We start from the raw sequence: 15469 nt of genomic DNA on the forward strand, positions 1-15469 counted from the left end.
ACCTTCAGATAGCGAAGCCCTGCGCTTGCAGGAAGAGCGGCTTGTTTTCAAAAAAAAGGAGACTCCGATATTTGCAACTTTGTGGCCAAGAGGGGAAACAAAGAAGTTTCGGAGTAACAAAGAGAGATGAATGGAGTTCAGCGGGTGGCCGAAATCAACTAAGACACGGCAGGAACGCAGTATAAAAAGAAAGTGAGTGACTTGCCCGGGCGGAAATATAGTCTCTTTTTCGGCTTTCCCCCCCTCATGAAAGTAACGCTGTTACAAAGGGAGAAGGGGAAGAAAAGAATTTCAGAGGGGAAAGGAAAGAAACCGGAAGGGTCCAGGCGAGAGGGAGAGCGGAGGTCCCTGATCTTTGGTGATTTCTGATTCTACTGGCGAGTAGAGGCTGGGAAGGTTACGGGCAACTCCGGAAGAGAAGCCTCGCCGCCATTTGAAATAGGAGCGTTTGTGCGGAGAAAAGCGAAATTACGATACTACGTGTCAGCGTTCTATAGAGAACTATACACTTTATCAGGAACTGCATATGGGAACAGGAGTAAGAAATGCGAACTCTGAGGACAATTTAAAGATTTGGTAAGAGTGGATGCAGATTTGGGGTAGAAGCGGGAGTCAATTGGGAGAGCTTCTGAGGGCAAAATGGAGCATGTGAGTGGCGTTTAGACTTTCTATCCTTCCTCCTCCTGGCTCTCCCCCCCTCCCCCTCCATTAGATACCCGTTGTGTTCCCGTTCCTACCTACCCAACCCCCCTCCTCCTTTGTTAAACTCCCTGAAGTTCCCGTAATTTAGGGACTAAGCGACAGGCGAACTAGAGAAGAAGCATCGGTCTCTGGAAATTGCAGTCTGCCGCTGGGAATATCAGACACCCTAAAGACTTATTTTTGAACTATAAAAAGACTTTGTTTGATAAATAAGACCACGACCAGAACTGTGAGAATACGCTACGATAATTTGCTAAGATTTAATTTCATTGTTTTGGAGTGTTATATAAGAGTTCATAGTTTATTGTCTTTGAAAAGATAAATACGGGGTGAGAGATAAATTATAACAAGGGAAAGAAGCGAACGTAAGGAAACTGTGGGAGAGATTAAGAACGATAAACGCGGGTGGAAAGGGACGGTGGGGAAAAGGATTACATAAAATACAAGATGTCTCACATAGGAAGGAAGGGAACGAACGGGGGTACACCTGTAGAGAGGAGAGGCTCTAAACAGGAAACGGACTTTAAGACAGACATTCTGAGGATGTTTGCAGAGATTAAACAAAGTCAAGTAAATGTTGAACATAAGTTAGAATCGGTGGACAATAGAATTGGGAAATTAGATAGAAAAATGGAGGAAACTGTGAATGAAATTAAGGGCCAAATAAAAGAAATAGCTAGGAGAACGCAGCTCACAGAAGAAGGTCTGAAAAAGACAAAGGTAGAGATAAGAGAGGTTAGAAGAGAGAAGGAGAAGATCAGAGCAGATGTGACGGAAATATGTAAGACACAGGAAGAGATAAAAGATATTATAGCAATGAACGAATTGAGGCAAAGGGAGGTAAATCTTAGGCTGAGAGCAATCCCAGAGACACAGAATGAGAATATAAAAGAAAAGCTAACGAAGGAGTTAGCAGAATGGATGGGTTTGCCCGTAGAAGAAATGGCCAATAGTATACTAAACGTGTTTAGAATGCGTGTTAACACAACAAAAGCAAAGAAATTTCCGGGTGATTGTCTGATCACATTTGATAACAAAGCAGTGAGAGACAGGATCCTCCAAAGGAATAGAGAAAAAAGATTGAATATAGACGGAAATTATATAATCATTTTTAAAGACGTCCCAATAAGACTGCTTAAAAAGAGAGATGCTTATAAACCTTTGGTGCAAACACTGAGGAAGAATAGGGTGGAGTTTAGGTGGGAATTCCCGGAAGGGATAACATTTACATATAGAGGTAAAAAACATAAGTTGACAAACCCTGAAGAAACCGGGAAATTCCTTAGGAAATACAAAGAACTTAAAGCGGAAACTCAAGAGATAGGAAGAGTGGAGGGAGCCTCCCCAGAAGAATTACCAGAAGAATTAAAAGTGTTGGAGGAGGGGGAGGGGGGGGAGGATGAGTCGGAGGAGGAAGAGGAGAAAGAAGAGGAAACAGAGGATCCAGAAAATATATAACGGATAGAAAATTTCAAAAATAACAAAAGGCTAATATACGGGCTATGGGGTTAAAAATCAGGAGTTGGAATGTTAACGGGATGAATGATAAAAGAAAGAGAAATAAAATCGAACAATGTCTAAAGAGGAAAAATCTGGATGTTATCTGTCTCCAGGAGACACATGTGGCCAGAAAGCACAGAAAAGTGCTAATCAACAAACGGTTGGGAAATGAGTATGAAGCCCTGGATAGGGTAAAAAAAAGAGGTGTGGTATTGTACATCAGTAATAAGATAGAAGCAAAAATAATGTTTAAAGATGAGGAGGGGAGGATGATAGCGGTAAATATCAACTGGCAGGGAGAAAAAATATTGTTAGTGGGGATATATGCTCCGAATGGCAGCAAAACTGAATTCTTCAAGAAACTAGAAGAAAAATTAATGGATTATGCTGACCAAAAAATAATTCTAATGGGGGATATGAATGCAGTCGTCTCACTTGAGATGGACAGACTTAGAGATAGAGCAAACAAAGAAGGGAAGTTGCCAAAATCTTTTTTCTCTATGGTGGAAAACTGCGGATTAGTAGATATTTGGCGCTTGAGATACCCGTTAGAAAAGCAATTCACCTTCTATTCAGAACCCAACCAATCCTTCTCTCGAATAGATCAGATCTGGATTTCTAAAGAAATATGCCCAAGAATTAAAAATATAGAAATAAAGCCAAAAGTAATCTCAGATCATAACCCACTAGAGATGGAATTGGACAGCTATGAGAAAAGATCTTATAGATGGCGATTAAAAGATTACCTGTTGGATGATCAAAAGGTGGTGGAAATGGCAAAGAAAAAATTGACGGAATACTTCAAGGATAACTGGGGCAAAGGAACGAAAGAAAGTACAGTCTGGGATGCCAGCAAGGCGGTCATAAGAGGATTTTTCATTCAACAGAATGCAATAAAAAACAGGAACAGAGAAAGAAATAAAGAGGAAATTCTAAGACAAATAATGATAAACGAACGAAAACTAGTTCAGAAACCTAACTGTACAGAAACAAAGGAAAGAATAAAAATCCTTCAAACCCAGTTTGCCACAATAATAAACAGGGAGGTGGAATGGAATATAAAAAGACTTAAACAAAGGAACTTTGAACACGCTAATAAACCAGGCAAATGGCTTGCCTGGCAAATTAAAAAAAGGAAAGAACAAGGGATAGTTAATAAAATAATAGTAGAAGGGGAAGAAAGAACAGACCCTAAAGGAATAAGGGGTGAGTTTATGAGTTTCTATGGCAACTTATATAATGACCAAGAAAAGATAGGACAAAGGAAGATAGAAAGATACCTGAGAGAGAAAGGGGGACAAAAAATTCCACTGGAGGGAAAACAAAGACTGAATACACCTATTGAAAACAAGGAAATAGAGGAGATAATTAAAAATTTGAAGAGGGGAAAAGCCCCAGGCCCAGACGGGTTCACGGCAGGCTATTATAAGGAAATGAAATCAGTCTTAGTGGAACCCCTGAAAAAGACAATGAATATAATATTAAAGAAAGGGGAAATCCCGGAAACCTGGAAAGAGGCGTTTATCACATTCCTACCCAAACAAGATTCGGACCTAACCCAAGTCAGAAATTTTAGACCAATCTCATTGTTGAATGTAGACTATAAGATATACGCAGGAATCCTGGCCAGAAGACTAAAAGATGTACTGGCAGATGTTATTCATAAGGATCAGGCGGGATTTCTGCCAGGTCGGCAGATGAGAGACAACATAAGACACATTGTGGACATGTTGGAATTCTTGTCTATTAGGTTTAACAAACAAGTTACAATGATGTTCATCGACGCCGAAAAGGCGTTTGACAATGTGGTATGGAACTTTATGTTGAGAAATCTGGAGTACATGGGTGTAGGTAGTGACTTTTACAATGGGGTGAAAGCAATATACACGGAACAGAAGGCCAAGTTGATTGTAAATGGAACAATAACGGAAGAGATTGAGATAAGGAAGGGAACAAGGCAAGGATGCCCTCTCTCTCCGTTACTATTCATAACAGTGTTAGAAACCCTCCTAAACTCTATAAGGAAAAATGGTAATATAAAAGGGGTGACTCTAGGCCAGAACGTTTACAAAACCAAGGCCTTCGCGGATGACTTAGTAGTGATGACGGAAGAGCCATTAACATCAATAGGAGAGATAATGAGAGAGATAGAAGCATTCGGAAAGGTGGCTGGATTTAAATTAAATAAGACCAAAACAAAGATGATATATAAAAATGTGGACCCAAAGACAACAGAATTAATCCAACAGCAATGGCAGATAGGGAAGGTAAAGAAAGTTAAATATCTTGGCATCTGGATAACATCTAAAAATATGGATCTTTATAAAAATAACTACGAGCCGGTATGGAGGGAAATAAGGAAAGACTTAGAGAAATGGGGACGTCTAAAATTATCTTTATGGGGAAGAATAAACATGATAAAGATGAATGTTTTACCAAGACTGATGTTTCTGTTTCAGTCCATACCTATAATAAAAGGAAGTAAGACTATAAAAGAATGGCAGAGAGTAGTTTCGAGGTTCATATGGCAGGGCAAAAAGCCCAGAATCCAATTCAAATTGCTTACAGATGTAAAAGAAAGGGGGGGGTTCGCGCTGCCAGATCTTATGCTATACTATGAGGCGACATGTCTAAGTTGGCTAAAAGACTGGGTCAATTTAGAGAATACGGAATTACTTGATCTGGAGGGTTTCGATAACCACCTTGGCTGGCATGCCTACATGTGGAAAAGTGAAACGAAAAAACACAGGGGATTCAGAAATCATATTTTTAGAGGACCAATAATAGAAGTGTGGGAGAGATATAAAAACATACTAGAACCGAAAACACCCCATTGGTTAGCACCACTCGAAATAATAAATAGGAAAACCATCAATATGGGAGGTAACCGGGTAACATATAACCAACTAGTAACTAAAGTGGATGGGAAATGGAGAATTAAACCCTACGAGACGATTAGAGAATACGTATACGATTGGTTTAGTCACCAACAGATTAATCAGATGTTTAGTAGAGACATCAAAGAAAGAGGGTATGTAGACAAAGACTCAAAATTCCAGACGGAAATAATAAACAGTAAGGTGAAAAATATATCTAAAGCATATAGGATGCTGTTAGACTGGAATTTGGGAAACGAGGAGGTGAAATCAGTGATGATTTGTTGGGCAAAAGACGTAGGCCACAGTATACAATACGAGGACTGGGAAAGACTATGGAAAGACGGTTTGAATTTCACAGCGTGTACGGCGATAAAAGAAAACGTTATGAAAATGTTTTATAGGTGGCATTTGACACCTGTAAAACTCTCAAAAATGTACAAGGTTAGCAAAAAGTGTTGGAGATGTAAAGACGCAGAGGGCACGTTCTACCACATGTGGTGGGAGTGCGGGAAGATAAAACAGTTCTGGGAAAAGATATATACAGAACTGAAAAAAATATTAAAGTACACGTTTAAGAAAAAACCAGAAACTTTCCTATTAGGAATATTACAACAAGAAATAAGGAAGGAGGATTGTAAAATGATATACTACGCGACTACGGCAGCAAGGATCTTAATAGCTCAAAGATGGAAACAGGAAGAAACCCCAACAGTAGAGGAGTGGAGAAGCAAATTAATAGAATATGCAGAGCTAGATAAATTAACGGGAAAGATCAGATATATAAAAGATCAAGTGTTTATCAGGGACTGGGGAAAATATGTAAACTATCTGGAAAACATCAGTGATGGGCAAATAACGCTGAGGGGGTTTAGAGAAGTACTGTGATAGACTAAGGTTATTGTATAAGGAAAATAGAGATCAACAATGGACATAATGACAATATAAAGGATGAAACGTGTGACCTTACTTACTGACTTCGTATGATTCGCGGTCAGGCTGAAGGAAGTCCCAAAACAAAGAAATAAGTTATGAAAAAACTACGGAAACAAGAATTTTGAGTGCTCTTTTTGTTTGTTGTGACTGAGAATTTTTGTATTTTTCTTTGTATGTTTGTGCTTTGTTGATTATTTGTGTGTATGTTGTCTTTGTGGAATAAAAATAAAAAGAATTTGAAAAAAAAAAAAAAGAAAATAAAGCATTACTACACTGAAACAATCGTCTCACCTGGTTTCATCAATGTACACAGATTCAAGCACTGTAGCAGCATATTCCAAGTTCTTTTTCAAGTCAACAACGGAAGCCTCTCCTCTCTCTAGCTGCTTCACCAAAGATCGTAACCTAAGAGAGGAAAACAAGAATTTGATTAGCACAAATCCACATCTGGAATTCCAAAGGAGTTCAGATTAATATCCCCAAATCCTTAACTTTCTTGCACCATCCTATTAACAGAATATGAGGGCTGTGAGTATATGATGGTTACAACCCATAAAAGGGGACTGAGCTATACAGCTGCAAATAACTTTTGTTTTGTAAAGTGCATTATACAAATCTGACACTAGATGGCAACAGTGAGTTATGGCAAATTCTATATATTTTTAAAAACTTTTTTTAAAGCATTTTTACAGCTTTTTTTTACATGTGTGTAGATTCCACCAGGATGTTGTTATCTAGGCAACTGCAGCAGACAAAATGAACAGTTTGCATTAATCTACCAACTTATATAACCTGCTTCCCTAGCTCCCTGGTAGAGGGCTGCCTTTCATAAAAGCATTTCCATTCTCCCAATATGGCTTTTTAACAGAAAGTGCAGGCATGAAGGATGTTTTGTATCATCAAACAGTGTTGAAATTCTAAAAGGAGGGACAGGAAGATTTTGAACATCTTAGTTTCAACACAGCATTCCAGGAGAATGCAATCTCTAGCAGGGTTTATTTAATACAGAGAATTCTGTTCAACATGTATAGAGTTAACTAGTTGTAAGGACAAGGTTTGCCAAATAGTCGTGTAAGCAATTTGCTTTTCTAATTGGAGCGCTTTTCACTGCATTGGGCACAACTTTGCATTGTCTCCTAGCTTTCGGAAGCAGATGTGGGGGCATGAAAAAGGGACCTCCGGGATCCTGGTGTAGACATGAAACTTCTCCCCACAGCTCTGTGGATCCTGCCCTTTATTGATTTTGCTTAAGAATGATCTTAAAATGGATCTTAAAATGCATGAAATGTAGCGTGGGCGAAGTGAAGGATTAATAGAGACGCTCACGTTTGTATTTTGTGCCTTTGATTCAATTCGCTAAACATAACCCTGCACATTTGTTCTGCAGTGTTTAAACATCCATATACAATTCAGGCAGAATGAATAGTTCTAACACTGCAGCGCTAGCATCCATCATACAATATTAGATGTGGCACACAGTCCATCCATCATCTGGCAAAAGAAGAGGGCTTTCGGAATAGAACCGTGTGCTTCACATACACAAAAAATGTTGTTGACCTTGTCTGTCATTTGTTATTTATGACTTATCTGGTAGAGGTGCTGGAAGTGGCCACATGCCTTCAGTGAAAGAGAGTCGGCTGCCATTGTCTCTTTTGTGTGATCAATGCTTTTAAAGCATGAGTGAAGCCGCTCAGAATAAATCATAGATTTTCATGCCTGCAGTTCTTTCAAATGACCGAAACAAGTCTTTACTGTGTTTCAGCTTGGTCTTGTGAATGGGTGCAGACACACTGTGGTTAAGCAAAAGTTCAGGCTCAATAGCGATTGAAGGCCTGCAAAGGCCTCGGTGTTGGCATGTCCTTTTTCCTTATATCTGCTTCATGAATTTACTTCCAGAGAATTTTATAAACACACATTTCTTTTAGTGTTACAAGGGACCATGATAAACAAGGCGTTCAGTGCTAAGGCAAAACATGCCTAAGCATGGCTGGGAATTCTAGCATGCACCAAAAAGTATCCAACAGAAAAATGAATGAATGGTATCCAACAGGAAAAACTCCTATGGAAATAATGACCGCCTCAGGCCCAAAGGTGGAGGCAACCCTTTATCTCTACATTGCAGGAGTATGATGCCTGGCAGATTCCCAGGCTGCACTTGAGGCATCAGGCATAAGCCTGCATTTTATTAATGTTTGATCAGGACTTGTATATTAAAGAGGGCTTAGATTTTCAAAAGTAGATTTTCAAAAGTATTCATGCCAGGCAAGAAGGCTAGCTGCTTAAGAAAACACTGGCACTGTTTTCCTAGACAAGGGGCCCCTTTTGATTGATAGCAGAAAGCAATTCTCAAAGTCGTAAAAGCTGAAATTACAGACTGAGTAATGACACTGACCCTACATGTTACAGAAGATAACAAAGGCAGAGATAAATATAATTAGGAATGGGCAAATAGTAAAATGATACCATGGGCCTCTTTTAAACCTTGAGCTGTATTTTCTAAGGCCAGAGGCAAATGGGAGAAAAAGCATCTAGCTGGGAAGTCTTTTTAAAGCTGTTTCTTCCTTAAACAGATAATGGGAAAAGCAGCTTGCTGAAGGGGGGGGATGTAAACTGAAGAGCCTTCTTCTGAAACTGTTTTAAACTGAGTTCTTTTTTTTCTTTCTCTCTCTACTTTAAAAAGGCCTTATTCCTTTTAAAAGGTTACCTATGATAATGTATGAAATATATTAGCTTAAATATATTGGCTTAAATGTAATTATGCAAAGGATTTAACAAATGCTAGAAGAGTTGTATTTATCCTGGAATTAAGTCAGCCACCAGTCCAGCCCCCTGCCAGACAAGAAGACGCCATCAAATGCTGTCCTGATATATTAGCTGTCAGACATTTGTTTAGAAACCTTCAAATGAAGGATATCTTTCAATGTTGATGTGAAACTCAAGATCCTTGACATATGTTTAAGATAAAAATTTAAGATTAACCATTTGTTTTAGAAGGCAATAGGGCAGGGAGGGCAAGAGGTGAGCTGGTAATTAAGATTCCTTGTTGAGACACATGTAAGATATATTACTACTTATTTGTCATTTATAGATGTAACAATATATAGCTGTTTGTGTTCCTTATAAGGACAGAAGGATATGGGTGTATCTTTTTGTGATTGGTTATAGCAATCAGCCAATAGGAAATCCAACCAGGCTGATTGGACAGAGGCAGCCCAAGGAGGAGCAAAGGGGGCTGGATTAAGGGAATATAAGTGCTGGCCATAATGGCAGGAGGCCAGGCCAGAGCTTGGTAACCATATACCACTGTGCCTCTCATTTATTTGTCTGACAAATAAATAATTATTTTAAATTCTCTATTGCTGCGTTGAATATTTCATTCCAGCTAAGCGTTAACCACAAGCAGGGTGCTACATTTTATGGTGCCCTGTGACTCGGATAAGTGGTCTGCTGGAACGCAGCCCCTTCGCTCTACTGAGCAGGGTACAAGAGAGAGGATCTCTAAACTGCTTACCCAAGTGCGCACTGGTAAATTTTTCCAGGGGGAACGCAGAAGTCTCGTCTGTCTGATACCCTGCTCACTGGCGGCGACGGACCGGGGGGAAACGGAACCAACCAGGGGTAAGTGCACAAAGGGATTTTTGGCCCTCCAATTAATTGGGAGGAAGAGAAGTCTTGATCAAACTTCTGCGTCTCAGTAAGTGGGAACTGAGTACGCTAGGTGGTTGGGTATATCAGATGGTGGTCTGGTGGGGGAAAAGGGAAAGTTGGGAGGTAGAGTGTGTGGTGAAGTATCTAGCGCATTGTATGTGTGAGAAAGTACAGAGCAATCTGTAGCTGACCTGAGTGTGGAGTGGGTAGTACTTCGGTTCCCAGTGAGGCGACTCCATCTGGGCAAGGAAACCCACGAAGCGTGTGTGTGAGTGACTGAGTGGATACTTCACAGGGCCATACAATGGGAGTTGGGGGTTCAAAAGGGGAAAATACACCTCTTGAATGTATGTTAAATAATTTTAAGAAAGCCTTCTCAGGGGCATATGGAGTCAAAATGACGCCAGAGCGCCTGAGAACGTTATGTGAATTAGAGTGGCCGAAGCAAAATACTGGATGGCCATCTCAGGGAACTTTTGATATAAATTTAGTAAGCAAACTTTGGTCTAACATCGCCAAAGAAATTGGAGGGTGCCCAGAACAATTTTCATATATAGATTCCTGGCTGAGCACATTAAATAAAAATCCTCCATGGATAAGGGAATGCAAAGTCCAACGATGCAAATTATTGGCTGTAAAAGCCGAAGCTAGGAAAGGAATCTTGCCAAATAAACTCAAACCCATTTTTGAGGGACCAGAGGAAGAGCTGCTTCCACCTCCACCTTATGCTCCACATCGAAGGGAGCCTAATCCAAACCCTCCACCAGTTGTAACCCCAAGGCAAGAAAGTGGAATGAATAATGGGGCTGGAGTCACAGAACTTGATTCCTTGATAGATTATGATAAATATCTTCAGGAGGCATTGGAGGCCTATAATAAAGCCCAAGCAGAAGTGGTTATTCCATCTGTGAGTCCCAGTAGAACTCCATCTACAGTCTCTTTTAGTGAAACAACTGATTGCCTACCCCAAACTCCTGTACATCCAAGTCCTAGAGAATTATTACAGAAGTTACAGGGAGACCTTAATCGGTCAGCAAGCAATACAGCCAGGCGTATAAAGCTGCTAAAAGAACGCCTTGGGACAAATACCATCCCCTATGATTTAAGGCCCCTAGAGCAAAGCGAAGAGAAAGATCACGTAGTAGCCCCTCTCAGAAGAGTATTTGATGCACTTGAGGAGCCTGTGCTGGTTAACGGGCTACCTGGACCAAGGCCACCTCGAACTTCGACCCTGCAATATATTCCATTCACGACTACAGATCTGATGAATTGGAAAACACACACCCCATCTTTCGCAGAAAAACCTCAGGCTATGATGGACTTGGTGACTTCAATAATAAATACTCATAGTCCTACTTGGACAGATTGCCGCCAGCTCCTGAATACTCTGTTCACCACTGAGGAAAGGAGAGACATAATTGAAAAGGCACAGATATATTTGCGTGAGCAGGCCAGAGTGGGAAATATTTTTAATATTGACCGTCATCTCCAAGACAACTTTCCCTTGGAAGATCCTAATTGGGATCCAAACAATGTAATTCACCTGGCCAGGCTTACCACCTATCGCCAGACGCTTGTGCAAGGTATCCGCAGGGCATGCCAGAAGCCCACTAACATGTCTAAAGTCTCAGAAGTAGAACAGAAACCAAATGAGAGTCCAGGAGACTTTTTAGAGAGGCTGCAAGAAGCCTATCGTATATGGACTCCTTTTGACCCTGAAGCCCCTGAAAACAGCAGAATGATTACTGCTACATTTGTGGCCCAGTGCGCTTCTGACATTCGTAAGAAAATTCAGAAATCAGAAGGATGGGAAGGGATGCTGATGAGCCAAATTATGGCCATTGCACGCCGAGTTTATCGGAATAGGGATGAGGCTGAGAAACAAGAGAAGAAGAAGTGGCAGAAGGAAAAGATGGTAATGCTAGCCACAGCAGTGAAGCAAGACTACCGCCCCTTAAATGGAGGAAGAGGGCGGGGAAGGAATCCACCACTGGGAAGGAATCAATGTGCAAATTGCAAGAAGGAGGGTCATTGGAAGCGGGAGTGTCCTGAACCCCTGAGGTTGGAAGAAGTACGCCCAGGCCCAGGCCCAGGCCCAGGCTCCGGCCCAAGAAACCAGGGACGGGGACGGGGAATGATCCGAGATGGAAGATATCAGAGACCTGGACAAGGACGGAGTAGGGACAATGTCATTGGACTGGCAGAGGAGGATTTTACCCAAGACTAGGAAAGACCGGACTCCATAAAGTTAGGCTTCCAGGAGCCCACGGTCACGATCCAATTAGGAAGCCATTTAATAGACTTTATGATTGATACTGGGGCTGAATACTCAGTACTCCCAGAACTATTGCAGAAAAAGGCATCCAAAAGTGTAGTCATTAAAAGTGCCACTGGTCAGTCAGCTAAGAGGTCTTTCCTCCAACCTTTGGAATGCCAGATTGGGGGACATCGTTTAACCCATCAGTTTTTGTATATACCTGAGTGTCCAATACCTCTCTTAGGTAGAGATATGCTGTCCAAATTGCAGGCCCAAATCACCTTCACTCCTCGAGGTCCAGAAATGAAACTGCCATCAAAGGCAGCAGGAATAATTTCCCTCTCCGTACCTAAGGAACAATCATGGCGCCTAATGTCAGCCCTGCAAGTCCAACCCACATTGGATACAGAGTTAAACAAGCTCCTCCGAACTCTACAGGTGCCACCAGGAGTATGGGCCGAAAATAGCCCACCAGGAATGGCCAAGAATATAGCTCCAATTGTAGTAACCTTAAAACCTATGGCTACCCCTGTATCTGTAAAGCAATATCCTTTACCCCGGCGAGCAGCAGAGGGCATCCAGAAACATTTGGACCGCCTATTAAAATATGGTCTGCTTAAGCCCTGCCAATCAGAGTGGAACACACCCCTTTTGCCTGTTCGAAAACCTGGGACAGATGAATACAGGCCAGTGCAGGACTTGAGGCTCGTAAACCAGGCTATCGAGACCTTGCACCCAAATGTACCAAACCCATACACCCTGCTGAGTTTGATCCCACCAGAAGCAACATTTTTTACTGTATTGGACTTGAAAGATGCATTCTTCTGTTGCCGGCTGGCACCACAGAGCCAACCTATATTTGCCTTCCAGTGGGAAGACCCTTTAACAGGAACAAAAGGCCAGCTAACTTGGACGAGATTGCCCCAGGGATTCAAAAATTCCCCAACTTTATTTGGCACTGCCTTGGCGAAGGATCTAACAAGTTACCCCTCAATACCTGGAGAAAAGGTGGTTCTGCAATATGTAGATGACCTTATACTAGCAGCAAAGGATTTTGATACCTGTAAAGAAGGTACAGAGGAACTGCTCCACTTGCTCTGGCAAGCTGGCTACCGAGTTTCCCAGAAAAAGGCACAGTTATGTTTAGAAAAGGTCAAATATTTGGGCTTTGACATCTCACACCAACAACGAGCATTGAGGCCAGAGAGGAAAGAAGCTATTTGCCTTATCAAGGAACCTACCACAAGGAAACAACTCAGAGGATTCCTGGGAACAGCAGGGTTTTGTAGACTATGGATACCTGATTTCAGCAGTCTGGCCAAGCCCTTACATGAAAGCACTCGAGGTGCAGAAAAGGACCCATTCGTATGGGGACCTGAGCAGCAACAAGCCTTTTTAGTTATCAAACAACGACTTATGGAGGCCCCAGCCCTTGGACTGCCTAATTCGGAAAAACCCTTTCAGCTGTATGTACATGAACAGAATGGGATTGCAGCGGCAGTCCTGACCCAGAGATTAGGAAGTTGGAATCGTCCAGTAGCTTATTTGTCAAAACAATTGGACTCAGTAGCAAAAGGATGGCCTCCATGCCTAAGGGCAGTAGCGGCCACTGCAAGCCTTGTCAAAGAAGCTGATAAATTTACCTTCGGCCAGACAATGTATGTGAATGTACCTCATGCTGTTCTGACACTCATGGAATATAAGGGTAGTTATTGGCTAACGAACCCAAGGATGGCTAGGTACCAAGGCCTATTGTGTGAAAATCCCAGGATTCATCTACGAGTAGTGAATATGCTCAATCCAGCGACTTTGCTGCCCCTACCAGAGGTAGATGATGAAGAATCACATGATTGTCTCCAAATAATGGATGAAGTTTATTCCAGTAGACCCGATCTGAAAGATGAACCATTGAAAAATCCAGATGTTGTATATTATACTGATGGTAGCAGCTACCTGCATGAAGGTGCCAGACGAGCAGGATATGCTGTGGTCACCAATGAGGAAGTTGTGGAAGCTGAAGCTTTGCCTGCTGGCACCTCAGCACAAAAAGCTGAACTTATAGGTTTAACTAGAGCTCTGCAATTGGCAGCCGGATGTAAGGCAAACATCTATACTGATTCTAAATATGCCTTCTTAACCCTGCATGCACATGGTGCTCTATGGAAAGAAAGAGGTCTAATAGGAGCCCACGGGAAGGCCTTGAAATATGGACCTGAAGTAGAAATCCTGTTAGAAGCAGTATGGGCTCCAGAACAGATTGCTGTAATGCACTGCAAAGGTCATGGACGAGGAAGGGATCCAATAACCAGAGGAAATCATGCTGCTGACAAAGCAGCTCGAGAGGCAGCCCAAAAGCCTGTGGGAGGATTTATAGCAGCCCTCATACCAGAGGTAGCTCCAGAAGAAGTTAAACCTCACTATACCCCAGAAGAGAGGAAGTGGGCTGAACAGGAAGGAGCAGTTGTGAAGGACGGTTGGATGATCCTGCCAGACAATAGGATTTATGTACCTCATCATCTAGCAGGCACAATTGTAAGAAATTATCATGAATCTACTCACCTTGGCGGTACTGCAACCAGAGAGAGTCTCAGTCGGAAGTTGTATATTATTAACCTATCACAATTAGCAACTTGCATTTCACAGAAATGTGTTCTTTGTGCTAAAAACAATCCCAGGCAGGGACCGGTACAACCTCCTGGAATCCAACATGTGGGATATGTCCCCATGGAAAGCCTAATTGTGGACTTCACAGAGCTGGTCCCTTCTAAGGGATTCAAGTATCTCCTTGTGTTTGTAGACACTCTTACCGGATGGGTTGAAGCTTTTCCCACCCGAACTGAAAAGGCACGAGAGGTAACTAAGAGACTCCTCACTGAATTGATCCCGAGGTTTGGATTACCTAGATGCATTGGAAGTGACAATGGGCCAGCGTTCATTGATCAAGTAGTACAAGAAGTATGTCGAGTCTTACAAGTGAAATGGAGACTGCATGCAGCCTATAGGCCTCAGAGTTCAGGGAAAACTGAAAGAATGAATCGGACTCTGAAAACCCAATTGGCAAAATTAACCCAGGAAACGGGATTGGGATGGGTAGATGTGTTACCCATAACACTGTTTCGTGTTCGGTGTGCACCCACAAAAAGACTTAAGTTGTCACCTTTTGAGCTCCTGTATGGGAGACCGCCCTCCTTTGTTCAGGATATTCCAGCTGATCTTAAACAAATAGGAGACCATGTGACACAGGGACAAGTGCAATCTCTCTCCCGTGTTTTTGTTTCTCTTAACAGGTGGGTCCTCGAGCGCACGCCGTGCAGCATTGCCGAGCCGATTCATCAGTTCCAGGCTGGCGATAGCGTATGGGTGAAAGAGTGGAAACGTGATCCACTTGCACCTAAGTGGCGTGGACCTTACACCGTCTTGCTCTCTACTCCAACAGCGGTGAAGGTAGCTGAGGTGACCCCCTGGATTCATCACTCCCGTTTGAAGAAGTCCGAAGGCAGTTGGACGTGCAAAGGTGACCCCTCTAATCCTCTTAAACTGACTCTCTCCA

General features: G+C 42.1%; 1 protein-coding gene across 8 annotated transcripts in view; it reads right to left on the minus strand.

Moving 5' to 3' along the window:
• Positions 1-15469, minus strand: part of PDE1C (phosphodiesterase 1C) — a 336024-nt gene that overhangs the window by 65748 nt on the left and 254807 nt on the right. For all 8 annotated transcript variants that reach the window (XR_014517662.1, XR_014517663.1, XR_014517664.1 and 5 more), the window contains one exon: positions 6306-6419. Coding sequence is in view for 3 of the 8 variants with exons in the window: in XM_083468113.1 (XP_083324239.1) it covers positions 6306-6419 (114 nt within the window). In the remaining 5 variants the exon portion in view is untranslated. The remainder of the gene's footprint in view (positions 1-6305; positions 6420-15469) is intronic.

Source organism: Podarcis liolepis, assembly GCF_965112155.1.
Source record: "Podarcis liolepis genome assembly, chromosome: 12".
Taxonomy (NCBI): domain Eukaryota; kingdom Metazoa; phylum Chordata; class Lepidosauria; order Squamata; family Lacertidae; genus Podarcis; species Podarcis liolepis.